General features: G+C 65.7%; 1 protein-coding gene across 1 annotated transcript; it reads right to left on the reverse strand.

Annotated features, from left to right (window-relative positions):
- Positions 1-953: 953 nt before the first annotated feature.
- On the reverse strand, positions 954-14697 carry LOC141478054 (integrin alpha-L-like; the record flags this gene model as incomplete). The annotated part of the gene is made up of 14 exons (XM_074167191.1): positions 954-1084; positions 2626-2829; positions 4292-4423; positions 4537-4685; positions 5483-5612; positions 5705-5772; positions 5853-6003; positions 7331-7475; positions 10069-10214; positions 11219-11349; positions 12319-12433; positions 13171-13229; positions 13840-13928; positions 14645-14697. Coding segments are annotated over 14 exons (1703 nt in total), but the record flags the coding sequence as incomplete, so codon positions are not given.
- Positions 14698-14701: the final 4 nt, after the last annotated feature.

Below are 14701 nucleotides of genomic sequence, written 5' to 3' on the forward strand. Positions count from 1 at the left end.
ACCCTTTTCTTCCCCTCCCCCCCCTCCCCCCCTCCGCCCCTCCCCCCTCCCCCCCGTCCCCTCCCCCCTCCCCCCCCCATGTAGCCCCCCCTCCTCCCCTCCCCCCATGTCCCCTCCCCCTCCCTCCCCTCCCCCTCCGCCCCTCCCCCTCTCCCCCTCTCCCCTCCCCCCCATCCCCAATATCCCCTCCCCCATCCCTCTCTCCCCTCCCCCCCGTCCCCATGTCCCCTCCCACATCCCCTCCCCCTCCCCCACCCCCTCCTCCCCTCCCCCCATGTCCCCTCCCCTCCCCCCCTCCCCCCCCCTCCCTCTCTCCCTCCCCCCCTGTCCCCATGTCCCCTCCCCCACCCCCTCCCCCCCTCCCCCTCCCCCTCTCTCCCCTCCCCCCCCATCCCCAATATCCCCTCCCCCACCCCCACGTCCCCTCCCCCCATGTCCCCCCCTCCCCTCCCCCCTCCGCCCCTCCCCCCCTCCCCCATCCCTCTCTCCCCTCCCCCCCTCCCCCCATGTCCCCTCCCCCATCCCCTCCCCCTCCTCCTCTCTCCCCTCCCCCCATCCCCAATATCCCCTCCCCCACCCCCACATCCCCTCCCCCCATGCCCCCTCCCCTCCCCCCTCCCTCCCTCCCCCCTCCCTCTCTCCCCTCCCCCCCTCCCCCATGTCCCCTCCCCCATCCCCTCCCCCTCCCCCTCTCCCTTTCTCCTCTCCCCCCATCCCCACATCCCCTCCCCCCATGTCCCCCCCCCCCCCTCCCCCCTCCGCCCCTCCCCCCCTCCCCCCTCCCCCATCCCTCTCTCCCCTCCCCCCCTGTCCCCATGTCCCCTCCCCCCATGTCCCCTCCCCCATCCCCTCCCCCTCCCCCTCTCCCTCTCTCCCCTCCCCCCCATCCCCAATATCCCCTCCCCCACCCCCCTCCCCTCCCCTCCCCCCTCCCCCCACCGCCCCTCCCCCACCTCAGCACCACCACGTGTCCCTCCGTCCCCACGGCCACGTCCCCCGGCCCCTCCCCCGTCAGGTCCAGCCCCGCGTCCAGCGCCGTCCCGAAGAACCGCAGCCCCGGGGCCACCGAGGCCCCCGACACCCGCTGAGGGACCCGGGACATCGGCACCTCCATGGCCCCTCGGGGTCCCCATGATGTCCCCTCAATGTCCCCATGATGTCCCCTCAATGTCCCCTCAATGTCCCCATGATGTCACCTCAGTGTCCCCTCAATGTCCCCATGATGTCCCCTCCATGTCCCCACGATGTCCCCACGATGTCCCCTCAATGTCCCCTCAATGTCCCCTTGGTGTCCCCTCAATGTCCCCATGATGTCCCCTCAATGTCCCCATGGTGTCCCCTCGATGTCCCCATGATGTCCCCATGGTGTCCCCATGATGTCACCTCAGTGTCCCCATGGTGTCCCCTCGATGTCCCCATGGTGTCCCCTTGGTGTCCCCATGGTGTCCCCATGATGTCCCCTTGATGTCCCCTCGATGTCCCCTCAGTGTCCCCACGGTGTCCCCATGGTGTCCCCTTGATGTCCCCATGGTGTCCACTCAATGTCCCCTCAATGTCCCCTCAATATCCCCTTGGTGTCCCCTTGATGTCCCCATGGTGTCACCTCAGTTTCCCCATGATGTCCCCTTAGTGTCCCCTTGATGTCCCCATAATTTCCCTTTGGTGTCCCCTTGGTGTCCCCTTGATGTCCCCATGGTGTCCCCTCAATGTCCCCGTGGTGCCCCCTTGATGTCCCCATGGTGTCCCCTTGATGTCCCCATGGTGTCCCCTCAATGTCCCCATGATGTCCCCATGGTGTCCCCTTGATGTCCCCTGGGTGTCCCCTCAATGTCCCCTTGGTGTCCACTCAATGTCCCCATGGTGTCACCTCAGTGTCCCCTCGATGTCCCCATGGTGTCCCCTCGGTGTCCCCTCAATGTCACCTTGATGTCCCCATGGTGTCCCCTCAATGTCCCCATGGTGTCCCCATGATGTCCCCTTGGTGCCCCCTCAATGTCCCCTCAATGTCCCCATGGTGTCCCCTCAGTGTCCCCTCGATGTCCCCTCGTTGCCCCCTCAATGTCCCCTTGATGTCCCCATGGTGTCCCCTCAATGTCCCCATGGTGTCCCCTCAATGTCCCCTTGGTGTCCACTCAATGTCCCCTTGATGTCCCCATGGTGTCCCCTCGATGTCCCCTCGATGTCCCCATGATGTCACCTCAATGTCCCCTCCATGTCCCCATGATGTCCCCATGATGTCCCCATGATGTCCCCTTGATTTCCCCTCAGTGTCCCCTTGGTGTCCCCATGATGTCCCCTTGGTGTCCCCTCAATGTCCCCTCAATGTCCCCATGATGTCCCCTTGGTGCCCCCTCAATGTCCCCTCAATGTCCCCATGATTTCCCTTTGGTGTCCCCTTGGTGCCCCCTTGATGTCCCCATGATGTCCCCATGATGTCCCCTTGGTGTCCCCTTGGTGTCCCCTCAATGTCCCCATGGTGTCCCCATGATGTCCCCATGGTGTCCCCTTGGTGTCCCCTTGATGTCCCCTTGGTGTCCCCTTGGTGTCCACTCAATGTCCCCTCAATGTCCCCATGATGTCCCCATGTGTCCCCACGATGTCCCCGCGGTGTCCCCAAGGTCCCACCTGGCTGTAGTGGGGCTGCACCCCCCCCGCTGTCCCCGAGAAGACGTAGATGGCCCCACGTTCCTCGTCCTCCAGTGGCGCCCCCACGGCCACCTCGGGGAGCCCGTCCCCGTCCAGGTCCCCCGTTGTCACCAGCGCCGCCCCGAATCGTCCCAGGGGGTGACCTGGGGACCCCCCCAATTCCCCGCTGCCCTCCAGCCTCCCCTGTGTCCCCACCCCCCCCCCGGGACACCCCCGGCTGTCACCTCCTGCCGTGGGGCACCCCCGGGTGGTGCCACCTCGCTCAGCCCCTCTCCCGGGGGGAGGTGACACCCCCCGGTGTCCCCAAGGTTCCCCGTGTCCCCAAAGGTCCTGGTGTCCCCAAAGGTCCTGGTGTCCCCAAGGGCTTTGGTGTCCCCAAGGGTCCCCGTGTCCCTGAGGGTCCCCGTGTCCCCCAAAGGTCCTGGTGTCCCCAAGGGTCCCCATCTCCCCAAGGGTCCTGGTGTCCCCAAGGGTCCCCATGTCCCCAAAGGCTTTGATGTCCCCAAGGGTCCTGGTGTCCCCAAGGATCCTGATGTCCCCAAGGGTCCCCATCTCCCCGAGGGTCCTGGTGTCCCCAAGGGTCCCCATGTCTCCAAAGGTCCCGGTGTCCCCAAGGGTCCCCATGTCTCCAAGGGCTTTGGTGTCCCCAAGGGTCCCCGTGTCCCCAAAGGTCCTGGTGTCCCCAAGGGTTCTGATGTCCCCAAGGGTCCCCATCTCCCCAAGGGTCCTGGTGTCTCCAAGGGCTTTGGTGTCCCCAAGGGTCCCCATGTCTCCAAGGGCTTTGATGTCCCCAAAGGTCCTGGTGTCCCCAAGGGTCCCCATGTCCCCAAAGGCTTTGATGTCCCCAAGGGCTTTGGTGTCCCCAAGGGTCCCCATCTCCCCAAGGTTCCCCATGTCTCCAAGGGCTTTGATGTCCCCAAGGGTCCCCGTGTCCCCAGAGATGGTGATGTCCCCAAAGGTCCTGGTGTCCCCAAGGGTCCCTGTGTCCCTAAGGGTCCTGATGTCCCCAAGGGTCCTGGTGTCCCCAGAGGCTTTGGTGTCCCCAAGGTTCCCCATCTCCCCAAGGTTCCTGGTGTCCCCAAGGGCTTTGGTGTCCCCAAAGATCCCCATGTCCCCAAGGGTCCCCATCTCCCCAAGGGTCCTGGTGTCCCCAAAGGTCCTGGTGTCCCCAAGGGTCCCTGTGTCCCCAAAGGTCCTGGTGTCCCCAAGGGTCCCCATCTCCCCAAGGGTCCCCATGTCCCCCAAGGGCTTTGGTGTCCCCAAGGCTCCCCATGTCCCCAAGGGTCCTGGTGTCCCCAAAGGTCCTGGTGTCCCCAAGGGCTTTGATGTCCCCAAAGATCCCCATGTCCCCAAGGGTCCCCATGTCTCCAAGGGCTTTGATGTCCCCAAAGGCTTTGGTGTCCCCAAGGGTCCCCATCTCCCCAAGGGTCCTGGTGTCCCCCGGGGTGGTGATGTCCCCAAGGTTCCCCGTGTCCCCAAAGGTCCTGGTGTCCCCAAGGGCTTTGATGTCCCCAAGGGTCCCCGTGTCCCCAAGGATCCTGGTGTCCCCAAGGGTCCCCATCTCCCCAAGGGTCCCGGTGTCCCCAAGAGTCCCCATGTCCCCAAGGGTCCCCGTTGTCCCCAAGGTTCCCCGTTGTCCCCTTACCTCTTGCCATCGGTAGACGAGCACCCTCCCCCCGCGTCGCCCGTCGTAGAAGGTGGGTGCCCCCACCAGCAGGGCCACCGTCACCCCCTCCTGGTCCAGGGCCCCCAGGGTGGCCCCAAAGTAGGACCCCACCTGCGGGTGGGTAGGTGACACCCGTGTCACCACCACGGAAGGGGACACCCAAAGGTTCCCCAACCCCTCACCCCACCCCACCCCCTCCCAAAACCCCTCCCCCATCCCCGTACCTGCTCCCCGGGGAGGGTCTGAAGGACCTGCCACCTCCCGGTGGCTTCTGGGACCTCGAAGAGGACAACGGCCCCCACGTGACGGTGACGGGGGGCACCAGTGGCCACCAGCGCCCGCCCGGGGACACGCAACCCGGCCACCGCGTAACCTGGGGGGGGGGGGGGGGGAGGGGACACGGGTCACCACGGGGGGGGAGGGGAGGGCACCCCACGGCCCTCAAGATTGGGGGGGGGGTCACCGGGGTCGAGGTGGGCCCCCGGGTGACGTCACCGGGGTCACCTTCTCCCATCGTGGTCCCGTCAACCCCCCCCCAACTGGGCTCCCACCACATTTAGCCCCTCCCCCCACATTCCCCACCCCTCCCCCCAAGCTGTGACCCCTCCCCCCAAGACTGGGACCCCCAAAAACTGCCCCTCCCCCTCATTAACCCCTCCCATCCACGATCCCACCACCCCCAACTGGAGTCCCACCACCACCACCTTCTCCCGTCACCCCCCAACTGGGCTCCACCACCTTCACCCCTCCCCCCACCACTCCCACCCCTCCCCCACCCCCTCCCTCACCCCTCCCCCATTCCTTCACCCCCCTCCTCCCCCATTAACCCCTCCCCCCCACGATCCCACCACCCCCAACTGGGGTCCCACCACCACCACCTTCTCCCGTCACCCCCCAACTGGGCTCCCACCACCTTCACCCCTCCCCCCACATTCCCCACCCCTCCCCCACCCCCTTCCTCACCCCTCCCCCACTCCTTCACCCCCCTCCTCCCCCATTAACCCCCTCCCCACCATGATCCCATCACCCCCAACTGGAGTCCCACCACCACCACCTTCTCCCGTCACCCCCCAACTGGGCTCCCACCACCTTCACCCCTCCCCCCACATTCTCTACCCCTCCCCCACCCCTCCCCCACCCCAAAAAAAATCCCCCCCTCCCCCCCCTCACCCAGATACGCGTCCGTCACGTTCTCCTCCAACGAGGGACTGGCCACGAAGGTCTCCTTCCCAGTCTCTTCCATCTCCACCAACCCCCCGGCCCAGTTATCGGCCCCCACCGCCCCCGTCAACCGGCGACCCTGATTTTGGGGGGGGGGGGGGGGTGTGTCACGTGATGGGGGTTGGGGACACCCCACCCCCTCCCCCAAGCCCCCCCCTTTTGATGTCCTACATGGGCCACCTCCAGGCTCATCCCGGTGGAGGAAAGTTCCAGGTGGAACCGGTTCAAGTCGCTGGTGCCTAAAAAAAATAAAAAAAAAGGGGTCAAAAAGGAGGGGGGGAGGGGTGGGGGGTGGGGTGGGGGATGGTGATGACGTCACCTTCGATGTCATAAATCTTGGCCTGGATCTCCCGGAAAAGATCCCGGAGTTTTTCGAAGTTCTCCAGGACTTTGACGAATTCGGAGCTGGGGCTGGAGGCGAATTGGCTCAGGTAGAGGCGGGTGTCGGGGGTCCCGAAGTTGTTGCCCACCTGGTGGGGGAGGGACGGGGGGGGGGGGGGGGGGAGGGGCAGAGAAAGGTGGGGGGGAGGGGCGTCTGTCTAAATATGGGGGGGTGGGGGAGGGGTGGGTCCATCCATCCCCCCGTGGAGAGCATCAACACGGAGGAGATCGGGTCAACCCAAGGGGGGAGGGGAATTTGGGGACAGCCGGGGGTGGGGGAGGGGTAGGGGGAGGGGTATAGTGGGGGGAGGGGCATCTGTCTAAATATGGGGGGGTGGGGGAGGGGTGGGTCCATCCATCCCCCCTGTGGAGAGCATCAACGGAGGCGGTTGGGTCAACCCGAGGGGGGAGGGGAACTTGGGGACAGCTGGGGGTGGGGGAGGGGCGGAGGGGGGATGGGGGGGGAGGGGCAGAGAAGGGGGGGGAGGGGCATCTGCCTAAATATGGGGGGGTGGGGGAGGGGTGGGTCCATCCATCCCCCCCGTGGAGAGCATCAACACGGAGGCGGTTGGGTCAACCCAAGGGGGGAGGGGAATTTGGGGACAGCCGGGGGTGGGGGAGGGGCGGAGAGGGGATGGGGGGGGAGGGGCAGAGAAGGGGGGGGAGGGGCATCTGTCTAAATATGGGGGGGTGGGGGAGGGGTGGGTCCATCCATCCCCCCGTGGAGAGCATCAACACGGAGGCGGTTGGGTCAACCCAAGGGGGGAGGGGAATTTGGGGACAGCCGGGGGTGGGGGAGGGGCGGAGAGGGGATGGGGGGGGAGGGGCAGAGAAGGGGGGGGAGGGGCATCTGTCTAAATATGGGGGGGTGGGGGAGGGGTGGGTCCATCCATCCCCCCCGTGGAGAGCATCAACACGGAGGTGGTTGGGTCAACCCGAGGGGGGAGGGGAATTTGGGGAAAGCCGGGGGTGGGGGAGGGGAGGGGGAAGGATGGGGGGAGGGGAGGGGGGTGGGGGTGGGGGGAGGGGCATCTGTCTAAATATGGGGGGGTGGGGGAGGGGTGGGTCCATCCATCCCCCCATGGAGAGCATCAATGGAGGCGGTTGGGTCAACCCAAGGGGGGAGGGGAATTTGGGGACAGCCGGGGGTGGGGGAGGGGCGGAGGGGGGATGGGGGGGGAGGGGCAGAGAAGGGGGGGGAGGGGCATCTGCCTAAATATGGGGGGGGGAGGGGTGGGTTCATCCATCCCCCCTCCCCCCCGACCCCCATGGAGACCGTCATGGAGGCGGTTGGGTCAACCCAAGGGGGGAGGGGAACTTGGGGACAGCTGGGGGTGGGGGAGGGGAGGGGGAGGGATGGGGGGAGGGGAGGGGGTGGGAGGGGGAAGGGGGGGGAGGGGCGAGGGATGACCTCACCCCGATGATGTAACGGATGATGTCACGCTCATTGGCCTCCCGGACGCTGCCGTTGTCTTTGTCGGTGGCGTCGCCGTCGGTGATGAGGATGAGGACCCGCTTGGCCCCCGCCCGCGCCCCCGCCTCGGGGGTGAAGATGTTGTGGCTGTGGGGCGGGATGTGGGGCGGGATGTGGGGCGGGATGTGGGGCAGAGAAGGGGAGGAGACGGGGACAAGGTGGGGTACAAGGAGGTGGTTCTGGTGATGTTGGGTGGGATGTGGGGCACAAAAAGGGGATGTGGGGTGGGACATGGGGTGAGATGTGGGGTGGGATGTGGGGCAGGGTGTGGGGCGGGATGTGGGGCGGGATGTGGGGCAGAGAAGGGCAGGAGGTAGGGACAAGGTGGGGTACAAGGAGGTGGTTCTGGTGATGTTGGGTGGGATGTGGGGCAGAAAAAGGGGATGTGGGGCAGGATGTGGGGCAGGACGTGGGGTGGGATGTGGGGCAGGGTGTGGGGCAGGATGTGGGGCAGGGTGTGGGGCGGGATGTGGGGCGGGATGTGGGGCAGAGAAGGGGAGGAGGTAGGGACAAGGTGGGGTACAAGGAGGTGGTTCTGGTGATGTTGGATGGGACGTGGGGCACAAAAAGGGGATGTGGGGCAGGATGTGGGGCAGGACGTGGGGTGGGATGTGGGGCAGGGTGTGGGGCAGGATGTGGGGCAGGGTGTGGGGCAGGATGTGGGGCGGGATGTGGGGCAGGGTGTGGGGCAGAGAAGGGGAGGAGATGGGGACAAGGTGGGGTACAAGGAGGTGGTTCTGGTGGTGTTGGGTGGGATGTGGGGCACAAAAAGGGGATGTGGGGCGGGATGTGGGGCAGGATGTGGGGCAGGATGTGGGGCAGGGTGTGGGGCGGGGTGTGGGGCAGGATGTGGGGCAGAGAAGGGGAGGAGACGGGGACAAGGTGGGGTACAAGGAGGTGGTTCTGGTGATGTTGGGTGGGATGTGGGGCACAAAAAGGGGATGTGGGGCAGGACGTGGGGCGGGATGTGGGGCAGGGTGTGGGGCGGGATGTGGGGCAGGGTGTGGGGCAGGGTGTGGGGCAGGATGTCGGGCAGAGAAGGGGAGGAGACGGGGACAAGGTGGGGTACAAGGAAGTGGTTCTGGTGATGTTGGGTGGGATGTGGGGCACAAAAAGGGGATGTGGGGCAGGATGTGGGGCAGGACGTGGGGCGGGATGTGGGGCGGGATGTGGGGCAGGGTGTGGGGTTGGATGTCGGGCAGAGAAGGGGAGGAGACGGGGACAAGGTGGGGTACAAGGAGGTGGTTCTGGTGATGTTGGGTGGGATGTGGGGCACAAAAAGGGGATGTGGGGTGGGACATGGGGTGAGATGTGGGGTGGGATGTGGGGCAGGGTGTGGGGCGGGATGTGGGGCGGGATGTGGGGCAGAGAAGGGCAGGAGGTAGGGACAAGGTGGGGTACAAGGAGGTGGTTCTGGTGATGTTGGGTGGGACGTGGGGCACAAAAAGGGGATGTGGGGCAGGGTGTGGGGCAGGATGTGGGGCAGGGTGTGGGGCAGGGTGTGGGGCAGAGAAGGGGAGGAGATGGGGACAAGGTGGGGTACAAGGAGGTGGTTCTGGTGATGTTGGGTGGGATGTGGGGCACAAAAAGGGGATGTGGGGCAGGATGTGGGGCAGGACGTGGGGCGGGATGTGGGGCAGGGTGTGGGGCAGGGTGTGGGGCAGAGAAGGGGAGGAGACGGGGACAAGGTGGGGTACAAGGAGGTGGTTCTGGTGATGTTGGGTGGGATGTGGGGCACAAAAAGGGGATGTGGGGCAGGGTGTGGGGCAGGGTGTGGGGTGAGATGTGGGGCAGGGTGTGGGGCAGGGTGTGGGGCAGGGTGTGGGGCAGAGAAGGGCAGCAGACGGGGACCAGGTGGGGGCAGAGGGAGGTGACGAAGGTGAGGTTGGGTGGGATGTGGGGCGCTTGCGGGGCAGAGAAGGGGGATGTGGGGCGGGATGTGGGGCGGGATGTGGGGTGGGATGTGGGGCAGGGTGTGGGGCGGGATGTGGGGCAGAGAAGGGGAGGAGACGGGGACAAGGTGGGGTACAAGGAGGTGGTTCTGGTGATGTTGGGTGGGATGTGGGGCACAAAAAGGGGATGTGGGGCAGGATGTGGGGCAGGACGTGGTGCGGGATGTGGGGCAGGGTGTGGGGCAGGATGTGGGGCAGGATGTGGGGCAGGATGTGGGGCAGAGAAGGGGAGGAGATGGGGACAAGGTGGGGTACAAGGAGGTGGTTCTGGTGATGTTGGGTGGGATGTGGGGCACAAAAAGGGGATGTGGGGCAGGATGTGGGGCAGGACGTGGGGCGGGATGTGGGGCAGGGTGTGGGGCGGGATGTGGGGCGGGATGTGGGGCAGAGAAGGGGAGGAGGTAGGGACAAGGTGGGGTACAAGGAGGTGGTTCTGGTGATGTTGGGTGGGATGTGGGGCACAAAAAGGGGATGTGGGGCGGGATATGGGGTGAGATGTGGGGCGGGATGTGGGGCAGGGTGTGGGGCAGGGTGTGGGGCGGGATGTGGGGCAGGGTGTGGGGCAGAGAAGGGCAGCAGACGGGGACCAGGTGGGGGCAGAGGGAGGTGATGACGGTGAGGTTGGATGGGATGTGGGGCGCTTGCGGGGCAGAGAAGGGGGATGTGGGGCGGGATGTGGGGCGGGGTGTGGGTCCGCTATGGGGCAGGGTGTGGGGCAGGGAGCTCACGTGACGTAGGCGATGGCTTTGAAGGTGTCCGTCAGACTCCCGAGTTGCTCGAGGTCCCGGAAAAGCTCCCGGGGCCGGGGCCGGGCGGCGAAATCCTTCAACGTGAACTGGGTGCGGATCTTGTCCGAGAACTGCACGGCCCCGAACTGCCCCATAGATGGGGGTCGCTATGGGGCAGGACCCATAGATCGCCCCATAGATTGCCCCACAGATCCCCCCATGGGCCCCATAGAGCCGCCCATAGACCCATAGAGCCCACGGAACCCTGAGATTCTATGGGACAGGAGCCCGAATGAGAACTGCACGGCCCCGAACTGCCCCATAGATGGGGGTCGCTATGGGGCAGGACCCATAGATCGCCCCACAGATCCCCCCATGGGCCCCATAGAGCCGCCCATAGACCCATAGATCCCCCAATGGGCCCCATAGAGCCCATAGAGCCCATGAAACCCCGAGATTCTATGGGGCAGGAGCCCGAATGAGAACTGCAGGGCCCCGAACTGCCCCATAGATGGGGGTCGCTATGGGGCAGGACCCATAGATCGCCCCATAGATCCCCCCATGGGCCCCATAGATCCCCCAATGGGCCCCATAGATCCCCCAATGGGCCCCTTAGAGCCCATAGAGCCCATGAAACCCCGAGATTCTATGGGGCAGGAGCCCAAATGAGAACTGCAGGGCCCCGAACTGCCCCATAGATGGGGTGCGCTATGGGGCAGGACCCATAGATCGCCCCATAGATTGCCCCACAGATCCCCCCATGGGCCCCATAGATCCCCCAATGGGCCCCATAGAGCCGCCCATAGACCCATAGAGCCCATAGAGCCCATGGAACCCCGAGATTCTATGGGGCAGGAGCCCGAATGAGAACTGCAGGGCCCCGAACTGCCCCATAGATGGGGTGCGCTATGGGGCAGGACCCATAGATCGCCCCATAGATTGCCCCACAGATCCCCCCATGGGCCCCATAGATCCCCCAATGGGCCCCATAGAGCCGCCCATAGACCCATAGAGCCCATAGAGCCCACAGAACCCCGAGATTCTATGGGGCAGGAGCCCGAATGAGAACTGCAGGGCCCCGAACTGCCCCATAGATGGGGGTCGCTATGGGGCAGGACCCATAGATCGCCCCATAGATCCCAGGACCCACGTGGATGGAGGAGTTCTCCAGCTTCTCCATGGTGTCCACCATGAAATCCCGGACGGTCCTGAACTGCTGGGAGTTGATGCTGCTGGAGCCGTCGAAGAGGAAGACGAGATCGACCAATCCCTGGAGGCAGCCTGGGGGGGGGGAGGGGCAAGGTGTGGGGCAGGATGTGGGGCAGGTTGTGGGGCAGGATGTGGGGCAGGGGGGGCAGAAGGTGACGTCGTTATGGGGCACGTCAACAACGTGGTCAACCGTCGTGGTCTTGATGGGTCAACCCTCATCGTGGGGAGGTCGATGTGTGGGGCGGGGTGTGGGGCAGGGTGTGGGGCGGGGTGTGGGGCAGGGTGTGGGGCAGGGTGTGGGGCAGGATGTGGGGCAGGGGGGGCAGAAGGTGACGTCGTTATGGGGCACGTCAACAATGTGATCAACCGTCGTGGTCTTGATGGGTCAACCATCAAGGAGGAAAGGTGGACGTGTGGGGCAGGGTGTGGGGCGGGGTGTGGGGCGGGATGTGGGGCAGGATGTGGGGCAGGATGTGGGGCAGGGTGTGGGGCAGGGGGGGCAGAAGGTGACGTCGTTATGGGGCACGTCAACAATGTGGTCAACCATCATGGTCTTGATGGGTCAACCGTCATCGTGGGGAGGTCGATGTGTGGGGCGGGGTGTGGGGCAGGGTGTGGGGCAGGGTGTGGGGCAGAGTGTGGGGCAGGGTGTGGGGCAGGGTGTGGGGCGGGATGTGGGGCAGGGGGGGCAGAAGGTGACGTCGTTATGAGGCACATCAACAACGTGGTCAACCGTCGTGGTCTTGATGGGTCAACCGTCATCGTGGGGAGGTCGATGTGTGGGGCGGGGTGTGGGGCAGGGTGTGGGGCGGGGTGTGGGGCAGGGTGTGGGGCAGGGTGTGGGGCGGGGTGTGGGGCAGGATGTGGGGCAGGGGGGGCAGAAGGTGACGTCGTTATGGGGCACGTCAACAACGTGGTCTTCACGGTCAATCGTCATGGTCTTGATGGGTCAACCATGAATGTGTGGGGCAGGATGTGGGGCAGGATGTGGGGCAGGATGTGGGGCAGAGGGGTTGGGGGGCAGGGAATGGGGCCCCTCACCTTGGTAGCCGGGGGCCAGGACGCCGTGGGGCCGCAGTTGTGGGTCCAGGAGGAGGCAGAGGCCGCTGGAGTAGACGTTGCGGTCGCACTCCCGGGTGAAGCCGGGGCCGCAGGCCTGGGGGGCGGGCAGGTGTGGGGCAGGATGTGGGGCGGGATGTGGGGCGGGATGTGGGGCAGGGTGTGGGGCAGGGTGTGGGGCAGAGAGAGGGAGGATGTGGGGCAGGAGATGGGGCTGAGGGAGGAGGTTCTGGTGATGTTGGGTGGGATTTGGGGCACTTGTGGGGCAGAAAAGGGGGATGTGGGGCAGGGTGTGGGGCAGGGATGTGGGGTGGGATGTGGGGCGGGATGTGGGGCAGGGTGTGGGGCGGGATGTGGGGCAGAGAGAGGGAGGATGTGGGGCAGGAGATGGGGCTGAGGGAGGCGGTTCTGGACAGATTGGGTGGGATGTGGGGCACTTGTGGGGCAGAGAAGGGGGATGTGGGGCGGGATGTGGGGCGGGATGTGGGGTGGGATGTGGGGCGGGATGTGGGGCAGGGTGTGGGGCGGGATGTGGGGCAGAGAGAGGGAGGATGTGGGGCAGGAGATGGGGCTGAGGGAGGCGGTTCTGGAGACGTTGGGTGGGATGTGGGGCACTTGTGGGGCAGAGAAGGGGGATGTGGGGCTGGGTGTGGGGCTGGGTGTGGGGCGGGATGTGGGGCAGGGTGTGGGGCAGAGAGAGGGAGGATGTGGGGCAGGAGATGGGGCTGAGGGAGGAGGTTCTGGTGACGTTGGGTGGGATGTGGGGCACTTGTGGGGCAGAGAAGGGGGATGTGGGGCAGGGTGTGGGGCGGGATCTATGGGGCGGGGACTCACGATGGTGATGTCACCGTCCCGGGCCAGGGCCATCCCCATGTGGGTCCGGGAGCTGTTCCCTGGGGGAGAGGCGACATCCCAGTCCCTCCCAGTCCCTCCCAGTCCATCTCAGTTCCCTCCCAGTCCATCCCAATCCCATCCCAGTCCATCCCAGTTCCTCCCAGTCCATCCCAATCCCATCCCAGTCCATCCCAGTCCATCCCAGTTCCCTCCCAGTCCCTCCCAGTCCATCCCAATCCCATCCCAGTCCATCCCAGTCCCTCCCAGTTCCCTCCCAGTCCATCCCAGTCCATCCCAATCCCATCCCAGTCCCCTCCCAGTTCCTCCCAGTCCATCCCAGTTCCCTCCCAGTCCCTCCCAGTCCCTCCCAGTTCCCTCCCAGTCCATCCCAATCCCATCCCAGTTCCCTCCCAGTCCATCCCAGTCCATCCCAGTTCCTTCCCAGTCCCTCCCAGTCCATCCCAATCCCAGCCCAGTCCATCCCAATCCCATCCTGGTCCCTCCCAGTCCCTCCCAGTTCCCTCCCAGTCCATCCCAGTTCCCTCCCAGTCCATCCCAGTCCATCCCAATCCCATCCTGGTCCCTCCCAGTTCCCTCCCAGTCCATCCCAGTTCCCTCCCAGTCCATCCCAGTTCCCTCCCAGTCCATCCCAGTCCATCCCAGTCCCACCTTCCAGTTCCATTTCCTGGCACTCTCCCGTCTCCACTCGACACTGGAAGAGCTGCCCCTCCCCCGCCTCGGGGGCCCCCACCAGCACCCTGGGGGGAGGGGCGTCAGCGACCCATAAGTGTGGGGCCCAGGGGTCTGAGACCCACAAGTAGTGGGATTTAGGGGTCTGTGCCCCATAAGTGCAGAGACATAGGGGTCTGAGACCCACAAGTGGGGGGACATAGGGGTCTGGGACCCATAAGTGGGGGGCCCTAGGGGGTCTGAGACCCACAAGTGGGGGGATCCCAGCGTCTGGGACCCATAAGTGGGGAGATCTAGGGGTCTGAGACCCATAAGTGTGGGGCCCAGGGGTCTGAGACCCACAAGTAGTGGGACTTAGGGGTCTGTGCCCCATAAGTGCAGAGACATAGGGGTCTGTGCCCCATAAGTGGGGGGCCCAGGGGTCTGAGACCCATAAGTGGGGGGACATGGGGGTCTGAGACCCATAAGTGTGGGGCCCAGGGGTCTGTGCCCCATAAGTCTCAGACCCACAAGTGGGGGCATCTGGGACCCATAAGTTGGGGGCCTAGGGGTCTGTGCCCCATAAGTGCAGAGACATAGGGGTCTGAGACCCATAAGTGTGGGGCCCAGGGGTCTATGCCCCATAAGTGGGGGGCCCAGGGGTCTGAGACCCACAAGTAGTGGGACTTAGGGGTCTGTGCCCCATAAGTGTGGGGCTCTAGGGGTCTGTGCCCCATAAGTGGGGAGATCTAGGGGTCTGGGACCCACAAGTGTGGGGCCTGTGGGTCCCTGCCCCACATCTTACCGGCCGCCCTGGAGCTGCAGCACCCGGTGCCCGAAGCTGTGGGTCCCGTTGTGGGTC

Source organism: Numenius arquata, unplaced genomic scaffold (genome assembly GCF_964106895.1).
Source record: "Numenius arquata unplaced genomic scaffold, bNumArq3.hap1.1 HAP1_SCAFFOLD_1601, whole genome shotgun sequence".
NCBI classification, from domain to species: Eukaryota; Metazoa; Chordata; class Aves; order Charadriiformes; family Scolopacidae; genus Numenius; species Numenius arquata.